The sequence below is a fragment of the Zeus faber genome (genome assembly GCF_960531495.2).
Source record: "Zeus faber genome assembly, chromosome: 5".
In the NCBI taxonomy this organism is placed as follows: Eukaryota; Metazoa; Chordata; class Actinopteri; order Zeiformes; family Zeidae; genus Zeus; species Zeus faber.
This window is the reverse complement of record NC_137192.1, coordinates 14,822,132-14,845,460: the sequence shown is the minus strand read 5'-3', so window position 1 is coordinate 14,845,460 and position 23,329 is coordinate 14,822,132. Positions and strand designations below refer to the sequence as shown.

Sequence of the window (23,329 nt, the reverse complement as noted above, 5' to 3'; positions counted from 1 at the left end):
TAAAAAAAAAAAAAAACAGCTGAAGAGTACACAGCATTTCCACTAAGGTTTTAACCTTTAACTTCCCTATTTCATATTGGAAATAGAACTAAGCAATCAGATTTTTTTTTTTTTTGTCTATATAAATGCATTGCCGATTCTATGATGGGGGGGAAAAGATTTAGTTTACAGAAGGAAAAAAAAAAACATTACAGTTCGAAAACAATTATTTACCGTATTTAACTTGATCGTGAAAAGATGCACACAAAAGGTCATGGGTTTTTTGTTTTTTTTTGTTTTTTTTTGAATAGCAGGATCTATTATTGTGAAATGTTTTTTTTAGTATGTGACACTACAGCTCGACACGTTAGTGATTTCTTTATGGACAGAGAGCCACGTTTGGACTGGTTAGAATGAGCACAAGATGGTTTCCAGCGTGAGGCTGTTCTGCCCGTCCTGGGTTCTTCTATGAGGAGACACAAGAGACAACAGACGCCGGGTACAGATGTCACACTGCCGTAGGCAATCTTACCTTCTCTTTGCTACCTGAGCTGTGGGCTGCTTAGAGGTGCAAGTACAGTGACAGTGTGGTTAAAGCTACAGAGGCGTCCCTCTGGAGGGATTTTAAGCAGATGCCTTGACAACCGTCAGACTCACAGCTCGTCTGTATGGAGCTGCTCTGGACGCGACACCGGTCCGGGGGGGGGGGGGGGGGCGGTCGGACAGCAGCGGCGGCAGCAGCAGTAGCAGCGGCAGCGGCGAAGGCGGTGGCGGCGGCAGGTTTGAAGGTTGAAACGTAATGCTTCGTGATCTATTTATGTTTCTTTATTATCTTTTATTGTGGCCTATGTCGTTGCAATTCAATAATTCCAGGCAGGTTTTTATCGTTTTTGAAAGCAGAATGATGTTTACAGTCCCATTGAGTTGCACCTTTAAACATTACGTGGGCTTGGGGTGAATGGGTGATGTTCCGGTTGATGTCACGGGCGGACAGGGGACGGGGGGGACGCGGGCGACGGGGGGGTCTGTGCGACAGCAAGGCATGTGCGTGCGTGCTTGTGTGTTAGTTCTACCAGCATGTTTTGTGACTGCGTGGAAAGCATGAGAGCGTGAGACAGTTATGCGGTTAGAGCTTTCACTGGTTTGGGGGGGAGGATGGAATCTGCTTTCTGCTTGATTTGATTTGTGGCCGTGTTGTGCAACGGGCTACTTACAGAACTGAGAAATCGGGGCGTCCATTTGGGCGGAGGCACCCCCTTTGGAGTTGAGTTTCTGGACCTGAGTGGGTGGGACCGGCTTGTGGGACTGGCCGGTAGCCCGGTACATGGCCTGGACCCACAGGATGCGGTCCTGCTCGTCGTCGCTGGCAAAAATCACAGTGTCGCCTTCCTTCACGGCGTTGAAGAAAGCCCTGCCGCCATCCAAGCCTGAGGGGAGGTTCAAGAGATGTCAGTGAGGTAGTGTGATTTTAGGAAGATTTAGTTTAGTCTTGAGATTAGTCTCTTATTTGTTTCAACTGGATGTGAGTGAGTTTATCTCTGTGTTGTGGCTGTGTATATTTGTCCATGCTTGTATTGTGTAGCCCTGTAAACAGGGCACTTCTGTAGAAGAGAGCTCTGAGTGACTTTTTCACTGTATAAATAAAGATTTGAATGAATGCATGAATGTGCCCCCTCACCTGGCTGGGGGTCGGTGTAGTCTACGGTGTACCCGTCCAGCTGCAGCAGCTCCTGTGGTTCAGATTTCTTCTCTCTGTAGCTGCACATGGCGAACGTGTACTGACTGACCTGCAGCAGAGGGATCACACGGACGCTGCTTCAGGAACGTCCAATATAATTGTAATAAATGTAAAAAACTAAAACGCAGTTGCTGGACTTGGCACATGCTCAACTGCTTGATTTTTAGACCTGAAAAATTGAGTTAATTAAATTAAATTAAATTAAATCACAGTCAATAAGAGAGAAGATTTAAGCCAGTCAATTATAGAGTAAATATTAAACCTGACAAATAAATTACAGCTTCTGGCCAAACTCAAACCAACTTATCAGCTATGAAGTGGTGGTTCCATATCCGTGGAATTCATGCTGTTTCTACTTTTATGCTGTTTTCACAGGGTTTTTTTATTTATTTTATTTTTTATCATCTGTGCTTCTGTTTCTCAAAGAGCTTTGAGCACAACTCACCTGCACCAAGACGAAGAAACGCTTCTTCCAGCGTTTCCACACGTTCTTCCCAAAAGCCCACAGGTATCTGTGGAAAACATTGTGCCATAAATAAGGGAAAAAAATCAAACAACTGCATCAACAAAAGATTACCATATATAATGATGCTACATAATTAATGTCGGCAGTTAAAACCAATAAAATACAAACTGCCGCCGTCCACCAGGGGGAGCCGTACACCCTTTCCTTGGCGTGCGATGTGAAATTAGGTCAAGGAGCTGAGCGGCTGGAGTCCTGCAGGAAACATATTAGAACAGGAGGCGTGATGGTGGCTGGCGTGGCGTCTCTTACCCACAATGCTTCATGTTCTGCGGCTTGTCCATGCGAATGGCCAGCTTGATCTTCAGGTCGTGGTCGGGGCAGGCCTTAGTCAGGGTCATCTTGTGCAGCTCTGACTGCTTGGGGCTGTTGGGAGTGGGATGGAGGACAACCTACGTAGGAGCCCAAACACAGGGGGAGTCATTCTCCGTCGATACAACACGACCGGAGCGCAGATATCCGAGAACAGTGATTTGAGACCAGCCGAGCAAAACTAATGACTGTCTGCCAGGGCTCTGTTGTCCCAATCTATTTTTTCTTGAGGTTGCATGAATTGTTAATTGTCCACCAGCAGGCCCTCGTGTACAAGTATGTTTGTTGCAAAGATTTTTGGTGTGTGCGCTGGTGTGTGGGAAACAGCTGAGGGCTCGGGTGCAGAACCAGAGTAGCCCGGCTGCGGATGCTGAGCAGAGCCTCTCTGCGCTTCCCCCCGAAGAGGAGCTCTAATCTTTGCGTTGCTGAGTTAAAGAGCTTTGAGGAAGCTGCGCCACAGAGGCAATTCAAAGAGACCTGTCATCGCCAAGGTCACCTAAAACACACACCAGCACACACAGACTGTCATGATCAATAGGGAGTCGTCCATCATCGCGCCCTCCTTGAATATTTACAGCAGTTTTGAAAAGTGTCGGGCGGAGGGTTTTCTTGTGACGTCTCCATCGGTGCACATGAATAATTCAGGCTCAGCAGAGAGGCACGCTGTTTAATTAACAACATGGGAAGTGGATTGTTGGGAATTTCTGGAGGTTTTTGGCTCTACAGCTGCACGCTCTAGTTCACATTTGCCCGATTCAAAACGACGATGGGAACCGGGATACAGAACACACAAAATTCGGAACGTTAAAACACTGACACGGCCGACAGAGGTTCTGAGGACACACGGAGCTCCACAGCAAGCCTCGAGATCGAACGCATACAAGGCAAAATTATTGAGTTAGAAGAAACCGCTTCCTTCACCGCCCGTGAAGTGTGTGTGTGTGTGTGTGTGTGTGTGTGTGTGTGTGTGTGTGTGTGTGTGTGTGCGTGTGTGTGTGTGTGTGTGTGCATACTGCATACAAACTGACTGGAAGGGGGAAGTGTCGTGTGAGAGCTTTCAAGGTGAGTGCTGATGATACAGGTTTGATGATACATCACCACATCTGAGGAAAACAAACTGATTGAGTATGAGGAAGAGGACTCACTCTCTCTCTCTCTCTCTCTCTCTCTCTCTCTCTCTCTCTCTCTCTCTCTCTCTCTCTCTCTCTCTCAAGCTGAAAGATGAGCTGGGAGAAGATGGTTTTTTTTGGTATGAAACGTTCTAATTCTAATGTTGACGTGACGCGAAACCCCTCACTTCCACGGTGTGTTCGACATGATGCCGCCGTTTTTCTCCTCTTATTAAGTGGATTATTAATATCGGCAGGTCTTAAGGTATGGTAGGTCGCCTTAACGTGATTATTCCACAAGACAAATCAGCATTCAGAGGAAAGAAATCTGAGCTGAATAAATGTTTACGTCGTAAGGAATCCCTCTTCTTACAGCAGGACACAGATTGACACCACCCTGACGTTGCAACACTGTTTTAGTGAATCTGGTTATTTCCACCAGGTCCGTAGTAAATCAGAGTGCACAGTGGCAATAAAACAGGAGGACGTTACCCTGCCCAGCTCCTTGTCTTCCAGTGCCAGCACCCCCGTGCTCTCCGTAAACAGCTTCACCTTGACAGCGGGCAGAGGGTGTGTGGTGGTGAAGTCCCCCTGGGTCCCCCAGCTGAAAGGCAAAACAAAGGACACGCTGGAGGTGAGCGCCTACACTAAGACAAAGGCAAGATGGAGATCTGTAGCGGCTGCGAGGTGAACGAGGCCTGGAAAGGATGAAAAGGAGGAGATTGTAATTGTTAATTCCCTCCAGTTTTAGTCACTAAAACCAGAAGAGGACTCTCCCGTCTATCCTCTATTGTTAAAATGTTTGCATATTTTCAATCAAATGTATCATATCAGGATATAATTTTTTTATTGTAATGTAACTTCCATGCTGTATTACGTGTTTATTATACTATTCTTTGTACTTTTCTAGCCGCTGGTAATCTGCAATGGGGAGTGTCTCTTGTGGGCCATGCTGGTTATAGAGAACCAGTGTTGTGGGGTGAAGGTGACCTTGAGGATCACATCATAACAAGTAATGGATTTGTTAGTGCTGCACAGCTGCAGCTCCGTCTCGGAAAATGCTTCAATTTGAAGAATTGGGGTTCATCCCGTCCGGCCAGTCTGCCGAGCTACATGCAGTACGCTGACTTGGTTTTCTCTTCAGATATCAGTCCGACTTGAAGACATTCAGCTGGGACCGCCGCTAGTGGGCAGACGGACTTTTGGATCTTTTTCTGCTGATCAATCAACCTTTGACTAAACTTCACGAAAAAGAAAACAAAGATCGCTGGAGGCCATATCAATGGGGGATTAGGGATGCAAGTTTGTTGTGATGTCAATGTGTTAACAGCTAGATGCATAATTTAATTTACACATATTTAAATTATGTAATTAAATAATTAAGGCCCTCACGTGGGCTTGGAGGCCTCGGCCTGGTCGGTCTGGAGCTTCTCTCCTCCCTCCACCTCCATGGTGCAGTAGACGATCCTGTTCGGAGCCAGAGACTTGAGCCCCTGGACCTCCATGATCACCACCTACGCAAGCAGCAACAACAACATCTTAGTTACGCTCATGAATATAGATTTATTCTCCCACCTTTAAAAAGGTCACAGACATCAAAAAGATGACAAGTGATAAATGACTTAAATATAAAGACTATCATGAAAGATTCACCATGCAACCCTGAATCAACCACAGTCGTTATCGTTAAACGAAGGCACCCTTCCTCCGTCATACAATCCTAATCCCCATTTTCATTGGACTGCCCCACCATATGGCTTAAGTGGGCTGTTAAAAATCTTATTTTGATGTAAAAAAAAAAAAAAACAGCATGCAAATCTCAACAAATCCCAATTCTGTAAATACAAAATCCTCAATGCATGCTTGTTGGCGTGTCGTTTCCGATTCTGAAATAGCGCTGCATACAGATGAGCTACAGTAGGTGAGATGTGCAGGGCTCGGCGGTGATAGCTTCTCCCAGACAAGCCGATAACAGCGATGACTCATGTACCCAGTTAAGGAGAAGGGAAAATGGCTTGTCTGTCTTTCTCTCCTCCTCCTCCTCCTCACATCTTTTCTTGAACACGCCGAGCCACTGTCTGATTCTATACTTGTTCAGCAACACAGAAGTTCCGGCCCATGAAGTCTAGCAGTGAGGGGACGGTTCTTTTTTTATGACCCCAGGGTCTAGAGCTTCTTAAAGGATGGGCAAAAAAAAAAAGAAAAAAAAGAAAAATGACTCACCTCAATCCATTTCCATATCCAAAATTATAAAGTACACTGCATGTGCTGGCGCTCTGGCTCACCTCCAGGGTAAATGAGAGGACAACGTCGGACTTGGACAGCGTGTTCTCGTCCTCCTGGCCCATGTCGATGATGGAGGTGTTGTGTCCCCGCTTCAGCTTCTGCAGTTTGAACTCCCCGCCCTTGGACACGGGCATGCTCTCCAGGTTTGCCATCAGCTGGTTCACCGACGACTTGAGCTCCTCGATGTACATGGCCTCCATCTCTTTGGACACGAACTTGGGGAACTTTCCGCCCTGCGCAAATGAGTTCCGATGTGAATGTCAAAAGGTGTACGAAGTGTTTTCACGGTAAAGGCAAAAAGCGGCGATACGTTCATAAACTTTTCCACTTTTTAGCGACCACGCTCGACTGACCCTGGCGATCTGGTCCGCCATCTGCAGACGACCGTCCAGCTCTCTTCTGATCTGTGCGGCCTGCTCATCCAGGTTGTCAAGCTATTTAAAAAAAAAGAAGAAAGAGGAAAGGATAAACGAGGCGTCACTAATAGCCCAGAATATATGGTCAGTGGGCGTCCTAATTATAGATGGAACAAAAAAAAAATTCACATTATTATGTGAACTGGTTTTGAATGCATACAAATGTTCAGTGAGTAAAATCGAATGAAAAAGATAATGGAGGGGGAAGTAAACGTGCAACCTGTTATAAAAAGGGAACGGCTGCTTTACTGTTTTGGCCCCGATGCCTTGTTATGGGGCTGGCGCTCACGGGAGAGGGCAGAAAATCCCAGATTCATAGTAGAGCAACAGCGTGTTGAAGGGAGTGAGGGAGAGGCAGTAGTTTCTGCAGCCAGAAAATACGGCTGGAATTCAATTAGAAAAAGCCTAAGGGTGACATAATTATTTTACCGAAAAATAAGTGCGACAAAGGAAATATTTGACCATGCGAGGTGGTAAATACAGAAGACCAGCTGCAGTTTGTTCTGACTTACTCGGATCTGTCGTTTTAATATTTGTTCTCAGAACTGAAATCCCAAAGAAAATAAGTGTCGAGAGCTCCATAAACGAAGACAGGAGTAAAGATGCGCAAATTGAAATTAAAAAATAAAAAGTTGATAGCCCATAATATGAAAGCATAACATCATATGAATACAAATTAGGAGATTAAACCTTGTGTTGATGTCAGAATAAAAAGGAAGCCCTGCATGACGCAGAGCGGACGATATCCACAAGAGTTGAAAGGGGCTCGACATCTGTGAGCCTAGATTTTTACCCCAGACAAATGAAACCCGAGGAAATATATATCTCTATCCAGCATCCATAATATATGAGATAATATATATATCAGCTGAAATGGGGAACAGAGGAGAGGGCCAATGTCTCTCTCTCTCTCTCTCTCTCTCTCACTCTCTCTCTCTCTCTCTCACTCCCTCTCTCTCTCTCCCTCTCTCTCTCTCATTCTCTCTCCGTCTATTTACGCTTCATCCTCTGTCACTCTCTTGGCCAAGTCAAGTCGTTCTCAGCAGAACCGGTGTTGTGACACATGAGTCAAATCCATCCGCACCGCAGCCTCGTGAACGCATCTGCACTAAAGCAGCGCAGCAAATATGCGGCATCAGGGGTCAAACCTAAACGCCCAAGGACCCACAGTGTCTTCTGCAGTTAGTGAACAGTACTGTCACAGATTGTGACTAAAGCTCTTTGAGAAGCAATTTTGTTTCTTCTTTCGGTCATTGGCAACATTTGACATTGGTTTGAGTCAAATGTTTAGCATTACAAATCTTCATTCAGTAGTGTGGGGTTTTTTTTCTAGTAAAAACAGGGAATAAATGCTATGAAATGTTATTTCTATTGAGCATTTAATTTCTACCCCGCACTGCCTGACTGGTTGACTTTACATGCAAAGTGAATTTTGGGAGTTCAAAGGATGAATCACAAAGTAGTACTTTATACTATATAATATACCCTTTTGTTTTTCACCCTGTTACACACAGTATATGTACAAATTTTATACATATACAGTTTCATACAAACTTTCACAATTTCCTACTATGCTAGTCCGAATGTGAATTGTTGATACAATTGGTGAGGTTTCTTGTTTTTTTCTTTTGTTTTCTGGGGGGAGTTTATTGCATATTGCCATTTCTTTCCATTTTCATGTACAATCTAAGGTCTATTGCTTATTGTAATTCTTCTATTTTTAGTAAACTGTTTATTGTATGTTGCCATTTTAATAAATTCTTTATCTATCTATCTATTAACAGAAAGTCATAATGACATTCCTTCAAACTTCAACAAATGGCTATGAACATACTCATAGTTAAATAGTCCATCTGTAGGCGCTCTTCCTGCAGAGCTGAATCCTCTCCTCTCCATCTTGCTGGAGCTCGTGCTGCCTTAACGTCCTCTGATCAGCGGCGGCTGCTTTGCGCGCCGGCGCTGACCTCTCTGCGCCTGATGGTATTTCACCCACTCCTATTACATTAGCCGCCCTTGTCTCTCAGGCTTTGCTGTATTGATTCACTGCCCCTTCCAGCGATCCCCTCTAAGAAGGAATGAGCTGAAATCATTGTGCAGTTGCTAAAGGGGGGGTAGGGGGCACCTATCCCAAACATGATGTACTGTTTTTAGCTCCCCATATGATGGAGATACAGGGCCTGAGATAGAAAACAGGGAGATAGCATCCGGGAGAGACATAAAGATAGAGGCAGGGCTTTTTCTTTATGTCGCTTCTTTATGTCGCTGAAAATATGAACATTTTTAAATATGAGTAGGAGGGTTATGCAGTTACTCCATGTTGTAGATGGAAGGAAATGCATGTGCGTGTGAAATGTTATTATATCGAACAAGGGAGCAGCAGGCTCCTGGGCTCTGTGACCTTCACATGCATGTACTGCGGTTCGCTGACGTTAATCCTGCTGTAACGTCTCGGAGTCCTTTTGGTCTTTGTGGACAGCGCCATTGTTTAAAAGACTGATGCCTTGCAACAGCCATAAGCAAGATCGTCTTAATACAGGACTCACGGCTGTGTCCGCAGTGTTAAGAATTGCTTGCCTAATCTTCAGCAATTTGAAGTTGACTGCAAGCGCTGAATTATACTGGATCCAATGTGAGCAACTGTGAGACGGAATTAATTATTTTAATGTGAATTTCAGCCAGTTTGGTATGCAGTAGAGAGATATCCAAAACGAAATACGAAAGCAAAATCATTGCTCTATGATGACTCAATATGCATTAAGTTCAGTTTTGGAACTTCAAGTTATGTATTGTCCTATAATAAACATTTCAATCATTTTGATTCCTGGAATCCATGTGTGCATTCGAAACCGGCGCTGGCCAGATGGTATCTAAAATGCTGTCCGTATCGAGCAGTTCCAGCGTTGGCCACTGAGCAGCCACCCTGCTGCCTCACCCTGAGCCGCTGCTTAGTAGAGCACATAATCAGCCCGAGCCACCAGCTGCAGCACAACGTCTGCACTCCAGCAACTCTCACTACTGTTCCACCGTACAGTGACACTTGGAGGAGTGGGCCTCCTGCGCAAGCAGGATCACAAAAACAAACCCACAAGCCGCCGCATTTCTCAGGCTGGTGAGTGACTTCTCAGGTTTATCCAAAGCTGTCAATGTGAGCGATGCTGATCCACAGTTTGCCGCTGTCTGAGCAGAGCTTGGATCTTTTCCTTTCTCTGCGATGCCGAGCGCACTGAGCTGCTTGTCAAAGCGACGTGAGCTGTTGACACTTTTTTTTCTGGCTATTGTGCAAATGACCTCTGACTTGTGCAATCCCAAAAGAACAGTAACAATGCAGCGCACTGGAAAGCAGCAGCTTTGCCGCTGTTGATTGATGCCGCATCTTAAGAGTTATATTTGCCCCCTTCCACATGAACATCCACAGGAACTCTGTCTGTTCATTTTGACTGTATGTAGTTGAAACAAATGCTTTGTGTACATCGGAGTCTTCACCTTCATGATGCATTCACATGGAACACGGGAGACAGCACTTTCTGAACAGAATGGGGGAGTGAGCGGGAAGGTACCACGGCAAAATGTAACGACATGTTGCTCTGGTGACGTACAAAGAACTTGTACATTATTAAACTAAATTATTTTGTGTCTGTTATTATATAATTGTAGTGATGCTGTAATTTAGCTATAAAAATGCAGCTTACTATTAATATTTTTTTGCAACTTAAATTAATATTGAATTCCCTTCAAAACGTATTCATAGTTGGTTAACTTTACACAATTATTTTTCGTTATGGATATATTTATGGATATTGTTATGTGGCTTCGAGAGAGAGCGCTCTCCAGAGATCTGTTTCCTGGTAGTGATCAATGATCTGTTAACTGAGTGAATAATGGCTGATCACCTGGTTTCCACTGGAAATAGAAGCCCTTCATTTATTATTAATTATTCATATTTAATTATATAATTATCCAAGTAATAACCTGGAGTTGCAACTTTATCACCGGATCCCAACCGCGCCGCGCGAGTCCACCACCTCCAAATCCTCCATCTGCTTCCTCGCTACAAGCACCAAACAGCCTCCATGCAAAAAGTAAATAGAAAAAAACAATTTTCAAATCAATCCACATGTTTTTATTTAAGACACTTAAGTGCGATATTCCAAAGAAAACGTCCGTCACTGCAGTGCAAATTCTGCCAACAGTAGCAGACATGCGCAGTAGAGTTGGCTCCTCACTTTCTCCGCCTCTGTAAGGTAAATATGTCACATCTGGCATCACACAATTCCGACATGGAGGACGGCAAAAAGTTTAAATACTTCAACTTTGACGGCAAATGCCGTGTACTGGTGCCCTTGCCGTTGTTCTCTGCCGGGCTGCCATCACGCTGTGTTCCACTAACCTGACTTCTGGTTTGTCCCATCCACAGTGTCTCATGCGAATGCAGCATAAAGCGTTCATTTTGCACGATTAAATATGTTAAATTTAAGTTTCCAAATCTAGGACAATTGTGAGCCATGTACCGTATTTACTCAAATATAAACCGGTACTCAAATAAAAACCGGGCCACTAATAAATGAAACTAACAAATAAAGGCCTGCCTCAAATAACGACCTTTCTTGAAATAAAAACAGAATGTGTTTCATTTTTATATGTATTTATCTTGAGGAGCATGGCACCCAGGCCGAAGTTTGATTAAAAATTTAAAGAGAGAATTTTGATTTGGTTTGGTTTTAGACATAAAAGCCTGCCCCTAATATAAGCCTACTTACAATAAAAGCCCCGTACCCTCGGCGGTTGAGGTCAATAAAAAGCCCTGGTCACTATTTGAGGAAATAACAATTAATTCAGTAACTCATTCTGCATGATATAATTTGCCAGTAACCTTAATTTCTGCAGAGCGTGCACATGTCTGACCTACGTGCACATCACCCACTCTGGTGTGGCTTGTTTGTTTTCTGTCCGACATCAGGGAAAAGGGAAGGTGCACTGGGAATATTTTGGGAATATCTTGTTATTGTTGGGGGAGAGACTGGAGAGCAGCGTATGTAGGAGATAGAGGAGGCTCCATGATGGCGCTCATTTAAGACAAGCTCTTTTCTTAATTGTTATCTGTTATCACGTGATAGGCAGTAAAAGCCACAAACTAATGTGAAAACTCAACCTGGTTTCATATAAGCTACATTAGTGAGTGTATAAACAACAATAAACAAAAGAGATTTTAAGGCCCTACGTTACCTTTCTGCCTTGAAGTCTTTACTTTTGCCAACTAACAATGTCACATTTCTACTGTAAACTTCTGTAAGTAAGTTACTTTCTTTTTTTCTAAACCGATGAATGAGGATGTCTGCATCATGAAACACCGAGGCTAGTTTTACAAGGTTTTATAAGGTGGTCTGAGTATGCAACCTGGTATCACGCATTTTCGTGCTCATCGTCACCAAAGTTGATCCATTGAAACAAAGGTCAAAGGTTAAAAAGTGGTCGGGACTTAGTTAAGCCCTGCGCCTTGTCGGAGAGGGACGTGCCTGGTGGACGTGCCCCTTTTTTCGTCAGATTACATTAAGGGAAAGGCTCTCAATGCGGCAAGCAAGGGACAAGCCTAAAAACCCAATGGGGGCCTTTCCCGTGGACCAATATAGTCAACAGAGACACCGTTGGAATTAGCATAATGTTGACATTTTATTTCAAATGCCTTTTTTTGACCCATTTAACAATAAGAAGGATCTATTAACTATCTCCAGATTTAAAGTATATATACAGTATATATATATATATATAATATGGTTGGCTTGGTTCCAGGCTTCAGCCTCTTTATAATAAGGATTTTCTGAAACATGTGAATGAATGGGAAATTTACTTCCTGAAATTTCCTGAATGGGGTTCAAAAAGTGGGCGGTCACTATTGAGTTCTATAACCAGACAGTATTATAACATTAATAATACAAAAATAAGGACATAGATACAGTATACCATCAAAAAAACACTGACATTTCTATACAGTTAAATGGTATCTATGAAAGAAGGGTCGGATGGCTCTGAGTTGTAAACGGAATTCTCACAGGAATCATTTTAATGAAGTTGCGATTAGACATTTTGCCACTCACACCCAATATTAACTATGACAAATGTCTTGACCTTTTATCCACATTAATAAAGTCCTCAGATATTATTTTCCGATCAAAAGTTGAGGTTTCAGTTTGCCAGAGTGACTCCCGACTCCAGAATCATTTAAAAGATCTGTTCACAAGGAACGAATCATTTGCGAATCGTCTTGCATCACCAGGTCCGGTGCCTTCAATAACTTCCCGTTACCGTGATGGCAGCCGGACACGGAGACCGTCCAGGGTTCCAGAGAATCTTGTTCTGCAGCTTAGTACCGATGTTCCGGAACAGCCACCACCCCCGGCGCTCCACTACACCCCGGTCATATCAAGCCATCACAAAGGTCAGAGCTGTCAATGCCCCACCAGCGTGATGCAGGTGGACAGGCGCTCTCATATCGCGGCAGCGCGACTGAAGTAAGGTTCCCCTCGTTGTTAACGGAGCTGACAGCAGCGCTGCCGCCAACATAAAGGGTGATGTTGCCTCGGCGTTAGCTGAGCTGACAGCGGGTCAGAGGCGACGGAACGGAGGCAGGCAGGTACTTAACAACACAGCTGATGACGGATTCCCAGGTGAACCCAACATCAGACAACAGACCGGCCGTCGCCCGGAAAGCCGCCAAGTTTGGCGTTTGAAAGAGGAAAACAAATTTGATAAGCAGGAGGGAACTGGAGATGGATGTCAAGGAAAAGTGCAAGCAGCTGGTCTATAGTCAAAACTGTGATGGTGTGTGTGTGTATGCGTGCATGCATGCGTGCGTGCGTGCATGCATGCGTGTGTGTGTGAGCAAAAGAAAAAATTCCTTTGTGAGTGTGTATGAGAGCAGAACATGCTTCTTAGTAGGTTGCTGTAATGCAGCCTGGTGATGTTATCGTGTCCTTGTGGCACCCCTAATCACTATCGAGCATCTCTTTCAGGCATCGGCTTTTTTTTATTTTGCTTTTTTGGCCTCCAGTCCGTGACAAGGATTGTCCCAATTCCGTATCATGCTGATGGAGCAGCGCGAGGCCATGTGCTTTAGCACCGAAGCTATTTTCGGCTTGGAGGTGGCTCGGCGTGCGCAGCAAATGCTTTCATCCTCTCCTGATCACGTGTGCGGCCAAGTGGCTCTATTACACAATTCTATCAGCTACAGGCGAAAAAAACGGAAAGAGCTCTTGCCTCGTTGCTGACGAGACAAGTTAAAGAGAATACGAGGGCGGTGCCTTCATTTCAAAACCTGTCAGTCGGTCCTGTCCGCGGGCGCTGATTGGTGCCAGGGTGAGTGGAGGTTTGGGGGGGAGGAAAAAGTTCATTTTGACGTGCTTGCGTCTCAATCCGACAGCACGACCTAGGTAATTTAATCAGCAGCCTCTTGAAATTTGGAGTGATTTCAGACAGAGAGAGAGAGAGAGAGAGAGAGAGAGAGAGAGAGAGAGAGAGAGAGAGAGTTCATCCACGTGGATAAATATTCATTATTACCACAGCGGGGGAAATGAAAGACTCAGCAATCCAACAACCGGCACAATGAACTACCTCAATATATTCCATCTCACCCGGGTAATCTTAAAAACGCTTCAACAATTGCTCGATTTCTTTCTTTTTTATTTCAACGCGTGATTTCATTTGTAACCGGATCCTTCCTTGTACTGCTTATGAATACCAATCGGGTGCCAAAATCGCGGCGAATGCCGCTGCTAAATGCGGGGCAAACCGAGATAAAATATAAAAAAACGGAGCAGTTTGATTGATTCAATTCTCTGGCCCGCTTCGGCCCCTCTGATCCTGCGGTGCGGCCAACTCCCACGTACGGCACCGTGATTCATCCACCAACGATAAAGGAAAAGCGTAACATAATGTCAGCAAAGGCCGACATGTCCGTGTCAAGACTTCTCCTCTTCCGCGTTGAAGCAAGAGAAGGATTTCCACTGACGACGATGTACCAGGCGGAGCTCCGGATTCTTTATTTTATCAAACTCAGACAACGCTTGAGCCGGAGGTCGTGAGGCGTGCGCCAGGGGTGCGATGATGTTGAACGCGATGCGATAATGAAAAGTCAAAATGAAGGAAACTTTACGTTGACACTGCGGGAAAAAAACGTCACTTTACAGGATGCGATCTGCGCGGAGCTGCGGAGCATGGCCTCGTTTTCCAGACCCCCTCATTGGATGGACATCAAAACATTGACTTTGTGTGTGTGTGTGTGTGTGTGTGTGTGTGTGTGTGTGTGTGTGTGTGTGTGTACGTTCGCGGTATCCCGAGTGATTTTGGCCAGTTACGACCGATTGCGTTTTTCCATGAAATACGGACTGAATTCACTCCTCTGATGCTGACATTTCTGGAACCGAGATCAACGTTCACCGGAACCCCGATGAAAGAAACCACCGTGTTTATTCCTAAGCCTTGTCTTTACCTTCATTCTAGAACATAAAAAAGCAAAAAAAACAAGTGATGACTTTGAAGCCGTTGGCCCTCATAGGTCATAGACTGATGTACAGTGTAGATCGACACAAAACTGAGTTTCGTTTGATCGTGCAGTTTTATTGGAGTTTTATTGGATCTCTGCATGGAATCCTGAAGATGAACACTTTTGGAGGGCGATGACTTTCGAGGAAATTGAACGCACATTCCTTTTTTTCCACTAATATCAACTACTTTTAGAGAGAAGGGGCGGTGAGAGACTTATTATAAGCATGATAAACCCTGAATGAAAAAACGGCTTATGTTATTCATTTATTCGGGAAACCATGAGTACGATTCACAACCTCCAAGACCTCATGGTCTTGGAGGTTCTTTCCAGAGCGAAAGGTTGCTGAGATTGAAGCCCTGTCCACCAGAATGCTGACGCATCACCCAAACGTCCCTGCAGGGATTAATAAAGCACCAACTATTATGAGATTTTCTTTTTTTTTGGCAAAATTGCAGAAAACTCATACGCGTGTTATTTATAGAATTGATGTGCATGGAACTGTGACAGTGGAGCATTAATCACTTGGTGACAGCCAGAGCTGCATTGGATGTGTGATATGATACAGCCTTGTTATCTCAGTCACCTCATGGACTTCGCAAGGGTTTTTTTTGTTTTTGTTTTTTTATCTGGTTCAGTTAAAAAAAAAAAAAAAGATTTTTTTAAGTATGGAATTAAATGTTTCTTGGGGATGGTGGGGATGCGGCGGGCAGCTGCCATCTTGCCTGTCACGCTCCTGCCCAAGCGTGCTTCTCATCCGTCCCAAAATTTTAATCCCACTCACATTAGCTTAGAACACATACACTGGCACACCAAACCTACTCCGAACAACACTCCATCGGACCAGGGTCTGCGGGATAGGAGGGGTGCGAGTGATCCGGGTTCGACTTGCCTGAAGGACTCGCACCCCCAACCCCGCAATTTTAACCCCAATTACCAATTGAGCACTGGGTTTTTTTTATTCCGGGGTGGCCGGTCGCTGGTCGGTGGTGGGGCATGGTCGGCCGTGGGCCCCCCCGGCGGGCCCCCCCTCCCGGCCTGGCTAGAGTTCTGACGGCTTGCGCCTGGTGGCTTGGGATGTGCTGCGACCTGGCGGGGCTGCGGAAAGCGCCGCCGGGTGCCTTCCGGGGCCCCTGGGGGGACTGATTGCCGTTGTGTGTGTGGGTTGGGGTGTGGGGGGCAGCTGTTTGCTTTTTCCTTCTGCGGCGCTGCTTCTCTGCGGCGGCGCCCCGGGTCCTGGGGGTGGCAGAGGGCCTGTATACCCCCCCCCCCCGGCCTCGCCGGGGGGGGGGGGTAACATCGAGATGCCCCGCGCTGGGAACTCGCTGCTACGTGTATGGGCACTTGGCATTCACGCCAGGAGGGGCGTCTAGTCAGCTGCGGTGGGGCGGGTCTCCCGCTTGTGTGGGGCATGGGTGGGCGTGGGGGCGCCCATGTGGCAGGCCGCTCGGGCGGGGTGTCAGTCTGTCGTCGTGGGGCTGTGTTCTGGGCCCGCAGTCCGTGCCTTGCGTCCGTGGCCCGGGTTCCGTGCCGGCGGCTGCGTCTTGTGCCTGCACCCGAGGGTTGGTTGTATGTGTGCGCCCCTGCAGTGCGGGGTCTCCTCGTGCTCCCTGGGACTGGATCATGTTCCTCGGGGCTGGGCGTGGGGCTTGCTCCACGGCCCTCTGGCTTCTCTGGGGGCCCCCTTCTGTGGCCGCAGGGCAGGGTACCCGGGTACCCGGGGATTTCCTGCAGCCGAGGGGTGTCCATGGGGCTGTGGAGTTCGGGGGGGCTTCGGGCCCCCTTCCACTGCTTGGAGGCGCCGCTATATAATACAGACCTTCTACACCAGTACCAATGGGGATAAGTCATGTACACTCACTGGTGGACATCTTACACACACACACACACACACACACACACACACACACACACACACACACACACACACACACACACACACACACACACACACACACACACACACACACACACACACACACACACACACACACACACACACGCACACACACACACATCTGCTTCAAGTGCACCCCAGCACCCTCCTGGTTGCATTCCTCTCCTTTCCTCCGTCATTTGGTGCCATAATTATGACAGGAAGAGGTCACGTGACCAGTTGTAGTTCCAGTTTTCCTGGACCTAATTCATTTTTTTTCAATACATGTTGTCATCCAATGTTCATGTTTGTGTAAATTTTGTTTGTTTCTATGTTTTGTCTAACCGTGGTGATTCTCCCCCTCTTGGAGTAGTGATCAGTTGTTTATAGACCCAAACATGATAAATAGTTCTCCAAAGAGGGGAGTTGGTGGCGGCTCTCCATAACCAAAAACTGTGCTCTTGTCATTCTACAGGTCATCCACAGGACAGAGTTATTGCAGCATGATTTAAGAATTAATAAAGAGTTGCATTGCAGCTTGAGAACTTGAACTCCACTTGCAGACTAACTCTGTCCTGAATGCAATGGCATACAAATACTCCGTGTTTTATTCCCAGCATGCTGACAGCACAGGTTAAAAAAAAAAGAAAAAAACAATATGTTTCTTTGGACACCACGGGACTTAATTTCTCCCATTCAAGATGAATCCAAAGATATGTATGCGTGGGGTTCTTCACTGAGCTAATCTTGAATGTTATAAGCATGCACGCACACACACACACACACACACACACACACACACACACACACACACACACACACACACACACACACACACACACACACACACACACACACACACACACACACACACACACAGGCACAGAGCTTAAGAGCTGTGAAGCCACCAGGGAAAGCAGCATGTTTGGCTTTGGCTGGTGAAGTCATTTGTTATACACGTCTAATCAGACCGTGAGTCACTTTCAGGGACTTGAAAAAAATAACCGTAACCACTCGTGCATTGAGTTCCACAGACGTTACTGCAAATACCCTTTGAGGGCCACGAAAAAAAAAGGAAGACAAATCTCCGAATCGTACCCCTAGCCACAAACCCTTTTCCTTTGTTTTTTTACATATTCCAGCCCTGAGCTTGGTTTGTCTCTGTCTCCAGTTAATTATCATGAAGTTCATTAATTAGAGGAGAGCATGTACTGTATGTTCATTTTCCTTCATTAGTGCGTTCATTTCCTTTCGAATATTCTCTGCCAAATCACATCCAATCCCTGTTTTTAATTTTTAACTTTGTTTCATTTCTTATTTCTCAAGTTTTCGAAAAAAGGCAAAAGAAGATTGAAAGAAGCATAAAACTTTTCTCACACCGCTAAAAATGTAATTCTAATATATTATTCAAAACCTTATTTCTCATTACGCGATTTCATCTTTCCCATTAGGAGACAAAATGAAATGAATGACCAAAGTGTAATAATTGGGGCGCCGCCCCTTGCGGGTGCCTGTGCGAGCACCTTGTGTCGATTACTCACATGTTAGTATTTTTAGAGCTTATAGAGCTTACTGTTCGAATCACCGGGTGTCACGACATTTCACTGCATATATGTATGACCCTATGTACATGTATGTGACAAATAATCTCCTGGATGTGAACTTGAACTTGAAGGGTGATTACTTCACAATTATACAAATGATTCAAGACCTTCCCCGATGCCATTTTGTTTAAAGCTGTAACTTGACTTCTTCTCGGTGGCACGGCCCTCGGCACGATCATTTCCGAAGCCGCACCGCTCGCTTCGCTGAGAAGCACCAAACTAGGTTAAGCATCCGCAAACACCAGAGAGAGGATCCACGCTGCAGTCGTCGCGACGTAGTAGTTTACCTTGGCATTTTGATTCTCCCCACTGAACGAGCAATCCGCCTGTGCGATGTGCTCGAAACTGATCAATAGTTTGAACTGCACGACAGAACAGCGCCACTAATTCCATAAATCCATCCCCACCTAAATAAAGCCATTTGGAGAACTCGGAACAGACGGAAAAGGGCTTGACATTAAGGATGCAAATAGGATAAAGTCTCGTGGTTTGTATGCATGGAATGATGAGGGGAATGTAAATGTCTTTGAGCCCGGCTCCGAATCCTGCCGTGCTAGGACTTTTAATCAAGGTCCTGGAGTGGGAATACATTAGAGTTGCCTTCCCGTCGTGAGCTGTAAAGCTTTAAAGACGGCTGAGAAGAAGTGCAAGCGGCACCGGCACCCCGAGGTTCACACACCCGTGTCTTATCTCGCCTCCAATGTGGCGCTGTTAATTTGGCATGGAGGAGATATGGAATACACTTTGATTGGTGTATCATATTTTTTGGGCGATTCAGCACAAAAAAAAAAAAAAACACAGCCCATGATTGAATGTGGATGGCAAATCTGATGAAGAAAATGTCTATATTTTAATCAACGTCATCTTTATTTGTATTTAGATTCTTTGGTTGTGCTGAGTATGGATACAAAAACCTATAGAATGTATAGTATATGGATATATTGCGTGCTGATCCTACCTGGCAGGCTTGGTAGAGCAGCTGGTGCTCGAACTTCTTGATGCCGAGAATGTTCTGGAACATCTCATACAGCTGGTCCTTGCTGAGGATCAGCTCGGAGGCGGCGCTGGCCGTCATGCGCTGCTGCGCCTTGCGAGGGTCCTCGTCGCCGCGGTAGATGGTGTCGAACTTGGCCATCCAGGAGCTGAGCACCGTCTCCTTGCTCAGGCCGTCGATTTCGGGGAGGCTGCGCACGCGCTTCTCGATGTGCCTCTTGAACACCTCCCTGCAGTCGTTGGCCGAGAAGCCTCCGCTCTGCACCATCTTAGCCACGCGGTCGCTCTTCAGGAACACCTGCCCCGGGGGGAAACCCGGTGTTACCGAGGGGCTTTTTGGAGGGACAACCGAATTCTAATGAAGCAAACCTAAACCTGCATCTCTGTGTCAATTAAAATGAAATAACACAAAAACGTGATCCAACATCAAATGTCTTTATCTGAAAAAACTGGGTAATAATAAAAAAATGAGCGACTCTAAAATTTGGTGAGATATCTGTGATCAGATCGCTAAGATACCAGGGGACACTAAGACGTACACATGTAATACTTCAAACGAATACTGAAATTGTTTCAAACAGGGAGTACCCACACCTTTTCAATGTTGGAGCATAATATACCAGCCATTGCAAGACTGATTCATGTTCAACCACTGTATTGTTCAAGCACAGTTGTAAAAAGGTAAAAGACCGTCTGGAAAGTCAAGTGGATTATGGGGCAATGAGGTTCTGCCTTATTTATTCTGTTTATTGTTGAAGAACAGCCAGAAGTCTTAAATGTCACACCTTAAGAGACCACTTTAAAGAACTTTTCACTTTCTCACAAAGCAGCAAATTTGGGTTCTGAAGTGCTGTCCAATTTCAATCTGAGCGGGAATTTCCCCAAAGGCCCTTCCATCTCTGCCTCTGCTCCGATCGGTACGATACGGAGATGGGAAGATTTCAACAACAACAAAACACAGCTTTCAACTCTGACTTTACACTTTCAAATTGTGCAGGTTAATGTATTTATAATTGTAATTGCCCTCTTTTCTGCCAAAACCTTCCTCATCCCTGTATGTGGGAGAGCGGATTCCCTTTGTGCAGACCCAGGTGATTCATTTATTGTGTGTTAATCTCAGTCAAAGGGGTTTGAGAAATATAAGTTGAGATGGGAGCAGTCGACATTGGCAGCCGAGACAGTTTCCAGGTCATCAACCTGGAACTCTGGCTGCATTGACAGTAAAACTAAAAGTGCCCAATATTAGACATCAGACTGGTTATCAATTGCTGATTGAAATAAATAGCTACTATAAGTCAGTCTAAACACAGCACAGACAGCTATTTTATACTGTATGTATATTTGCGTATTAAATTCGCAAATATATTCATAATATATTTGCGAAAGGGAATAATTTTCTTTATTAATTTCTAAATGACTATTCAATATAATGTAATACAATATAATAATATTATTATAATTATAATATTAATAATAATATAATTTAATATTGTAATTGTATTTCTATTAAATTGTATTGTAAATTGTATTTCTATTTCTGTAAATATGTCATCATTGTTTTTAAAGCCTACATCCTTTAAAGAAAGAAAGAGAATCAGAATCAGACTTGATATGTCAATGTGGGTATATTATACTGTATATATATATATATATATATATATATATATATATATATATATATATATATATATATATATATATATAAAATCCAGCCTTCAACCCACTCACATGCCTCCCCGACGCGCCCTGTGCAGTATATTCATTGTGATGATGGATTTCTCAGTTGAGGATTGAACAGCGACGTTAGAAAGATGGCTGTGTCGAGCGCAAGCTCTGAGTCATAATCTGTCTCGTGAATGGCTCAAGCCACCATTTTACTACTCTGTAGGCAGGATGCGAGCATTTTGAGAACCACTGTGGTCTTGTTCTTCACCCACAACAAGTGATGAGAGCGAAAACATTACCTCTAAACTTGCCCTGTTATGGGGCAGATCACTCAGTATTTGCGGTGTTATTCCTCTATAGATGATATACAGAAGAGGGCATGACTATAATTACAGGAAATGCCACGGATTTGGTGAGAAATGCTTATAGAACATATTGTTTTCTATAATAAACAAAGATTTGCCTCAAATTACATAACTGTACATGAATTAAAAGAATGAAAAAAACCTGATTTCATTATATACAGTAAGTCATTCTATTATAATAATATCAATAATAATAATAGGAATAATAAAACTTCATAATAACCATTCTTATTATATTTCTATAAATTATAATCATTTTCTGTGTATATTTTTCAGTTACCTCGTAGTAGCTTTGCACAGCGTTGATGAACGCCTCATCAGCCACAATCTGTGTGTCTCCGTTGAGGAAGGCCTGGAAGCGATCCTTGGTCTGCTGAAGCTGCTGCTTGGTGATCTGTGGACGCAGGGGGCAAACCGGGGGGACAAGTACCATCAGGGCACAGGAGACGCAGATTTTTTACATTTATATCCCCCTTCACAGCATAGGTGATAAGAGATACCGCAGAATGGCTAAGTAAGAAATACATAAACGGAGCAGGTGCGGTTTTGAATTAAAATTGAATTTATCTGGCATACATTAAAAAATTATGAGGAATGTATTTTTTATTTTTTTTCCCTTTTTCATTTCCTCACAAGAACACACTCAACTCACAATCTTTTATTAAAGCATTAAGTCAACGTCTTTGCTGTAAATGTGTAATATAGTCTCTGCAGGCAACATGTCAGCTTGCATAAGATATTTCACAGTTTATAAGACACTAAAGATGAATCATGTCCGCCGTGTCACCGCATGCATGCAAAGAATCCTTGGGTTGATATTTAAAGATGAGGCAACTGAGCGGCTTTGACCATCTACCCTTTAAAATAAAGAAAAGAAAAAAAACCTTTCATGGTGCTGTTCAGGCTGATTAGATGTGCTGTGTCTCTATACACATCAGAACCTGCAGCCAGAGTGTGTGACTCCACGCGCTGAACCCGGCATTTCAAGTGACAGACTTTGGTGTGGGAGTGAGATGGAAAAGTACCACATATCATGTGCCTGTGAGGCAATCTCAACACCATCTGTGTGTCCATGTACCCCCCCCCCATACACATATACACACACACACACACACACACACACACACACACACACACACACATACCTCCACCACCCCCACCCACCACATTTAAAGCAGGATGGATGATATTCAAGCTGATATTAAATTTCATTACTGTTAAGTTATTTGCATGAAGGGAGCGGTGCATCTGCAACCTCACACACACACACACACACACACACACACACATACACACACACACACACACACACACACACACACACTCCCATCTCCCATGAGGTGATCTCCCATGACATAGAAAATTAGGTAAGAAGAAAGATGAAGCCAGTACAGATTCTCTACAGTATGTAGCAATAATACCCAACCTAATGGCCAAACATTAATTACACATATTATTTGGTTACGGCAAGAAATGCTTCAAGAAATATGGATAGCTATCTTTCACAATCTTTTTTTAAGTTGTTTTATTCAAGATATGAGATAAGGAGCATGTGCCGACCCCCGCTTTGTTTCAACACAGAAGGACCCCCCGGAGGCAAATCATGTTGACGCTCACGCGGCACAGTATGCAGAGCAGCATGGACTACGCAGACATTGGACTGGACAAGACATCATTAAACAACCACCTTTACTGAGAGCTCCACGTTGTTCAATTTGCTTCCTCTCCTTGGGAAATATTTAAATGAATATATGAGCTTTATAAGATGCCATCTCAGGAGAGATACAATTCCAGTTCTACACTCACACACAGTGATAATAATAAAACAATTTCTCTATTAAATAATATACCCTCTGGTCCCACTTTTATGACGGCAGAATTAAGAGCGCCAGAAGCCTCAAGTCAATGGGGCTAAAACGATTTAGGG

The 23,329-nt window shown here is 44.5% G+C and overlaps 1 protein-coding gene across 5 annotated transcripts in view; it reads right to left on the bottom strand.

The window, feature by feature from the left end:
• Positions 1-23,329, bottom strand: part of cadpsb (Ca2+-dependent activator protein for secretion b) — a gene marked incomplete at its 5' end in the record, with an annotated part of 55,758 nt that overhangs the window by 23,236 nt on the left and 9,193 nt on the right. For all 5 annotated transcript variants that reach the window (XM_080000621.1, XM_080000620.1, XM_080000619.1 and 2 more), the window contains 10 exons: positions 1,194-1,406; positions 1,658-1,766; positions 2,163-2,229; positions 2,493-2,632; positions 4,154-4,265; positions 5,054-5,175; positions 5,947-6,180; positions 6,301-6,381; positions 19,338-19,670; positions 21,683-21,796. In XM_080000621.1, the coding sequence (XP_079856747.1) occupies positions 1,194-1,406; positions 1,658-1,766; positions 2,163-2,229; positions 2,493-2,632; positions 4,154-4,265; positions 5,054-5,175; positions 5,947-6,180; positions 6,301-6,381; positions 19,338-19,670; positions 21,683-21,796 (1,525 nt within the window). The remainder of the gene's footprint in view (positions 1-1,193; positions 1,407-1,657; positions 1,767-2,162; positions 2,230-2,492; positions 2,633-4,153; positions 4,266-5,053; positions 5,176-5,946; positions 6,181-6,300; positions 6,382-19,337; positions 19,671-21,682; positions 21,797-23,329) is intronic.